Here is a 6689-nt window from a genome sequence, read left to right as displayed (position 1 = left end):
AATTACAGGTAAAATTTAAAACAATTCAAAATGTAAGATAATAGGCTCTTTTTGACACGGGCTACATCAACAGCATTATCTCAGCCATTTGCTACATCTTCTTTTCTACACCTTTTGTACACCATTTATGTGCATGAAATTTATGGGGCATAAATTGCATGCACATAAATGCTACATCAATTGAACTTCTCCAGAGTCACAGAAAATTTGCCCTGTATCTGAATATGTACTTGATTATTCTTTGATCTTTCTATTTTGCTTAGAAGTCTATTAAATAACTTTTAGATGCTTCAGCTAGAGTCTTGTCCTGGTGGGAGAAAACTCTTCAGTATTCACCCACTTGGCAAGGTGTGTTGTTTTTTCTTTTCCATAGGTTTACTGTAGATTTGCCTCCTTGGGTTTACTAGTGCTTGGGAAAAACGTTTCTACTAAACTCCACCCACAAAGTCACAAAGAAGGATTTGGGGAGAAAAAGATCCAGGAATTTGAAACACAACAAAACACACAAAAGGTACAAAGCAAAATATGTTGGTGCCAATCTGCATCTGGAAGTGTCTGAAGCCATTTTGAAGTTGCAGCACTGAGCATAGCAGTAACATAAAAAGTGAGTCAAGGCAATATCATGGGGAAAAAACAGCTGTTGCAAACACTAATTTCCTCTTTCTCTCTTTCTTCCTCATTTCAAAATTGCTGCTGTTTTTGTTTCTTCTGGGAGCCAGAAAGTTCAAAGAGGGGTGGAATAGTGAGAACAGTAAAAAGCAAAATATTTTTGTTCAAGGAAAGTCAGAGAGAAGCATGAATGTCTTGACAGGGGCGAGGGGCATCCCCTTCATGATCCATATCCCCCAGATTTCCAGCTAATGTTTTTTTAAGAGCAAGTATTTACACCTTGTAGAAATAAAAGTATGAGCCAAAATGCCTATTCATTTGAACCAGCCAACATCCACCTTTTTGTCTTTTATTTTTCAGGCAATGAAGAAAGTCATCACAATTATTTGGATGTGTAAAAAGGAACATCCTCATTCATGTTTACCCCCATTTTAAATTTTTCCTCTGCTGGGGAATTACTACTGCCTCATAAAAAAAGCAATTAATAAACCCAGAATGTAGGTACTGTATTGCTAAGATTGGAAGGCAGTGGCATGTCTATCCAAAAAGCAAAAAGCTCCATCAGATAGAAGTAGTTCCTGCAAAATTTATTGTCCCTCACACTCAGACCATATTCTCTTTTTTTGTTTTTGCTTTTTGCCTAGGTTTGTAAATAAAAATTACCCTCATTCTTATTAATGTCAGAATCACTTTATAGATGGAAAGGGTGTGGCTAAGAGAGGTTGGGTGGCCCAGGTCTGCAAAGCGGCCTAGTGGTAGCATGTGACCATTTTGAAGTAGAATTAAATATTATTATCCAGTCTCCTGGCACTTGGTTGTTGTTGTTTTAGAGAAATAGGAAGGAGGCTGTGATGTAACACTGGTGCAATCTCAGAAAAGCCAGAGAAGGCCGTCTGCCATTTTAGGTTCTTGCACAAGGCCTGGGTTGGGCCTCTCTCTCTCTCTCTCTCTCTTAATGCAGTACATGAAAATACATTAAACATCTTACATGTTGTTTGAAGTGCAAAGCCTACAGGTAAATCATTCATTGGGAATAACTTGAGCTAGGAAGAGTGGTAATGGTGGGTTTAAGTGGAAAGACTGAGGAGGAGGGTTACTGTCCAGCCAGCTGAGATTGATGGCAGACTGGGGCCAAAGGGACACATGGGGAAAGAATTCCAAACAACATACTACATGTCTGTTTTACAGATAAAAACAAAATAATAATAATAATAATAATAATAATAATAATAATAATAATAATAATAATAATAATAATAATAATAATAATAATAATAATAATAATAATAATAATAATAATAATAATAATAATAATAATAATAATAATAAAAGCAAAAGAACAAACAAAAGATAAAAGACAAACTGTTACGTTTTTTAATGTGAACATTCATGGACAAGTCCTCTTTGTCAGGCGTAAGAGAAAGAGATATAACAGGGCAAATATTTATACATGGCATCAAAATATAGATATCAAAATACAAAGATTGTGGTTAGTTGGTTGGCTGGTTGGTTGGTAAGAAAGTCAGTGGGTGTTTTAACATTTTGGTCATAGTGTCTTTGATATGCAGTTATTTGACTGAAGCTTGTGCTGTAAAGGAATATGAAAACCTCTGTCATAAAATAACAATGGTAGAAAAACATGAAGGTTAATTAGAGCAGCTTTTTACAGTCACTAATGAACTTTCCACCATTACAAACTTTCCTTTGTAATCACTTGCATTTGAAGAGGAAGTACTTTCTGTAGGATGAGCTTCGAAGGCTGACTTTGATATATTCATGCACTTGTGTTGTCATGGAGGGAGGTGACTGGCAGGCTTTGATTGGTTGAACCGACATATTTTTGATTGGTTAGAACCAACATATTTCCCACTTCCTGCTTCTGCCTTGCTTAGCCTTGGTTTTGTAACTGCACAGAAAAAGTATTAAAGTCTTGTAAATACGTCACAGGATCACATTTTTTCTGTCTCTGCTCTGGAATTGTATCATTTTCCAGTAAATACATTTTCTTCATTGAATACATTCTGCTCTTTGCTGCGGCCTCCACCCTTCACCAGGACAAAAGACCTCAGTGTCCACTCCTGACCACAACAGGACAAGCAAGTATCTTGGTAGGGGTTGCAGGAACTCTGTGTGTGTGTGTGTGTGCGCGCACGCGCGCACGTGCGTGCGTGCGTGCATTTGTATGAGTGTATGTATGTGGCTATACATGCATGCAACTGTGTGTGAGAGATGAACAAATGTGCACCTGAATGGATGTAGGACGTAAAAGAAAAATAAAGTGTTTAGGGGTGATTCAGAAGGGTCAGGGAAGGGTGATGCTAGAAACGGTGGTGCATGTGTAGCACACTGTGTCAAATTTTTGTGTTTATAATTAGAAAAGAGTTGGGGTGTATTCCCACATTTCATTTGGGAGGCACAAATCTGGAGGAATTCATTTTAAATCAATATATCAAGGAAACTGGGGGCCATGAAGGTCCCTCCTGTGAAATAATTTTTCTGGAGCCGAAAACCTTGGGTTCAAGGTAGTATGTTTTTGGTTTGGGTCTCAGCCTTTACCTCTGCCTCATAGCCAGGTTCTTGGGTAAATGACTTGGCTGTTAGCCTCCTTAGTTGCCTTTCCGGTGTGTCTTGTTGCTGTAGGAGACTTCGTGATTGGCTATTATTAGACCCTACAGCAGGTATTTTATATAATGAAGGCACTACCATTACTACTGGTAGTCTGAACTACCAGTCTAGCTGGGTGTGGGACCTAGGCTTCTAGATCAGAAGAAGCGGCTACTCGCCAGACTTTGAGGACTTGATATAGAAAAAGAAAATGAGGTTCATTGGCTTGAAGTTTCAAATAAAATGAGGCAGGGATCATTCAGAGCTATTCTCTTTGGGGAAGTATGGAATCTCCCAGATGTGAAGCACATGGGTTTTTCTAGGCTGCGTGTAATATCTTGGAAATGATAGTCTTTGAAATGTATAATATTTTAATTTATAGCAGAACTGGAAGGAATAGGCTTTGGGAAGACATGGACGTTGAACATTTTGCCAACTTTCAGAAAGAATTTCCAGCCCACAGAGCAGTGCTTGAAAAGTGCATCAGATGCCTTCAGGAGATAGCAGACAGGATCGATACAATCCACAAAGATTGTACCATTGCCAACATTACTGCCAGCTCAGCAGGTGCCACTTCTGACATCTTGAGCATCCTAGGACTGACCTTGGCCCCTTTCTCGGCTGGTGTGAGTTTGATCCTAACAGCCACAGGGATTGGTTTAGGGGCAGCGGCAGCAGCTGCTGGCATTTCAGCATCTGTTTCCGAATACGTCATCGATTCAGAAGACTTAAAAAAAGTACAGGCACTTATGAACGAATGTAAAGAGAGCCTAAGGCTGGTGATGCATCCTGACGAATTTGATTTTAGCCCTGAATCCACTCCAAGTCCCACTAAGCTCGTGAAGAAAGCTGTCGCCATATACAGTGCCCCGGAAAAATTCAAAGCAAATGTCAAGGCACTGAAAGTCGCACGAGCTAATCCTGAACTGACGGCTTTGGCACAGCAAGCTACTGCTGTGGGGATTGGGGCCAGGGCTGCAATGACAGGGGTTGAAGAAGTAGAATCGTCATTTAGAGGCACTGCCCTGGCAATGACCAAAGGAGCCAGGATGCTGAGTGCTGCATCCGCTGGGTTCTTTTTCCTGTATGATGCCTACAGCCTCATCCAAGGTGTTATACATTTGACGGAAGGTGCCAAAGCTGATGTCGCAGCCCAGATCAGGGATAAGGCTAATAAGTTGGAAGAGGCGCTACAGGAACTCAACAAGCTCTATGAAGAGCTTAATGAGGAAGACTAGAACCGTGCTGGGACTTTTGTAGTTTGCAACCTTTGGCCTTAACACAGAACTCCATACATCCAATGCTTGCTATTAACTCATGGTCTCTCTTTTTAGATTGATAGGAACTGAAGGTGAAGTTGTGAATAAGGGATTTTAAATGTGTTCGGCATTGAACCCTCCCCATGACTGGGGACTCTCATAATTTCTCACGGTTTGGGCAACCATGCTTGGCAGTCACCTGCAGTCCTTTGCACTGAATGTGAAAACATTTGAAGATGCACAGATGTTGGGATGGAGCTGCTATTCCCTAAGATCCCCTGTCCTTTAATCCTTGACCCTCTTCAAGGGAGAAAGGAGGACCAGAATAGGGGCAAAGACAAAAATTGAAACAAAGTGGAAGGGAAGTGATAGAGAAGAGAGGGGCATGTATGTAACACTGTCCTACTGTGAAACATGAAAAAGGGAGGCTGCGCATGGAGAAAGGAACAGAGGGCCTGGGGAGAGAGCATGAGTAGGAGAGAAAGGGGCAAGAGAAAAGAAATTTAGAGAACCTGGCAGAACAACATGATAGCATTCCTGGGTAGGTCCCACAAGGTAGAAAAACAGTCATGGTTTGTTTGATGAAGAATATGCCACTTTCTAATGATAAATGCTGAGAAACTGGGATTTAAAAAAAAAAAATCTTAGCAGTCTAAAGGCTAATTCATGCTTTTCTGCAGGGAACAGTTACAATCCATGTATAGATTGGATAGCTGCACACTTGCATTATCTCTCTATGCACACATCTTCTGGGAAGGAGCATTGAATGTGGGTCCTCAGCATGTGTACATCTTGGGTGCACATTGAGAAATATGCATATATTCATGCAAAATAATGTAGATACCACTTTGATGCTGTTTTCTACAGAGTTGCAAGCAAGAAAACAGAACGTGGGAAATGGCCCTACTAGGATGCATTCCCTTTGCTGACTTCAGTATTGCTGAGTAGCGATATCATTTTGATTTTGTATTGTTCTCCTTTTGCTTGTTTTATTTTCTTGTTCTGTTATATTGTTTAACTGTAAGCCATTCTGAGTTTTGACGACAGAGCAGATTGATACATTTATACGAATGAAGACATTATGCTATTTATAAGAAAGAAAAAAAATAATGATATCACCCAACACATTGTCTTAATACGTTGTCCATAAATATCCTGAACATGGAGTACAAGACTGTCGAAAAAAATATGAGTTGTGAATGGCTGCTGCCATCTTGTTTAGAAGAGAATAAACAGTACTTAAGACAGAATTTTGTATTAAAATGATGCTTTGGATATGCTAGGGAACTCAAGAAGAATCATTAGAAAAGCGTCTGCATCTGATCAAGTCAGAATGACTTCTATAAGACTTTACCAGCTTCTATTACATCATCTTTGTATTATATCTCAGTAAATGAGTTCAACTGTATGTTCAGCTTTTCCTCAACCATGCACAATAATAGTACAGCAGGTAGATAGATCATTCATCTGGTTCAGTTGTTTAGGCCATGAGTGCTGCTGATTATGCAATCAAAGTACCATCACCCATGCAGTTTCTCATACTGGGGGCCTCGAAGGATGTCAGTAACAGCAGTACATCCCATTGTGCCTAGCAAAGTGGCATTGATCCTGTACTGGATGAAGTCACTCTAAATTTTAAGGAACAGCATGGCAGTTTGGGGACCTCTCTATTTATGTGTATTCTTGTATGTAATATCTTAGGTGCAGGTGGGGTCCTTCTGCTTGTTATTTTGGAAAAGCGCCTTCTATCTTACCACTCCTTTGAGAAATAATTTTAGCCCTGCTGACTGGTTTTAAAACATTGCTGTATATTTGTATTTTCTGGGGGTTTGCTTTTCTCGTTTTAGGTTTTGTTTTTTATGTAAGTTTTCCTGTGAATTACTGGAGGAAAGAAGAAAATGCATATAATAGAGACTGAGTTCTAATGACTAAAAAGGCATTTAAGCTTGCAACAACAACAAAAAATAAATAAAGGAAAATACAATTTTTGGCAGTTTTAATCTTTATTCTCCTTCACCCTGAGGCTTTTCTCTTTCCTGGCTGAAACAGAGGACTTCTGTTTGCATTATTTTTGAAGAATGTCAGAATTCCAAACAAAATTCAAAACTCTTTCCTCCTTCCAAATTATTTTATTTAGCTGTCACTTGTAACTGGAAACTCTCTTTTAAAAGCCTATTGGTCTGGAAGCACCTTCGGAGCTGTGCAGAAAAGTAGAGT

General features: G+C 39.5%; 1 protein-coding gene across 1 annotated transcript; it reads left to right on the top strand.

The window, feature by feature from the left end:
• Positions 1–3501: 3501 nt before the first annotated feature.
• Positions 3502–6460, top strand: LOC110075922 (apolipoprotein L2). The gene has a single exon (XM_078376193.1). The coding sequence runs from the start codon at positions 3558–3560 to the stop codon at positions 4449–4451; it is 894 nt and encodes a 297-aa protein (XP_078232319.1). The 5' UTR covers positions 3502–3557; the 3' UTR covers positions 4452–6460.
• Positions 6461–6689: the final 229 nt, after the last annotated feature.

The sequence above is a fragment of the Pogona vitticeps genome, chromosome 5 (assembly GCF_051106095.1).
Source record: "Pogona vitticeps strain Pit_001003342236 chromosome 5, PviZW2.1, whole genome shotgun sequence".
Taxonomy (NCBI): Eukaryota; Metazoa; Chordata; class Lepidosauria; order Squamata; family Agamidae; genus Pogona; species Pogona vitticeps.
This window is presented reverse-complemented; position numbering and strand designations above follow the sequence as displayed.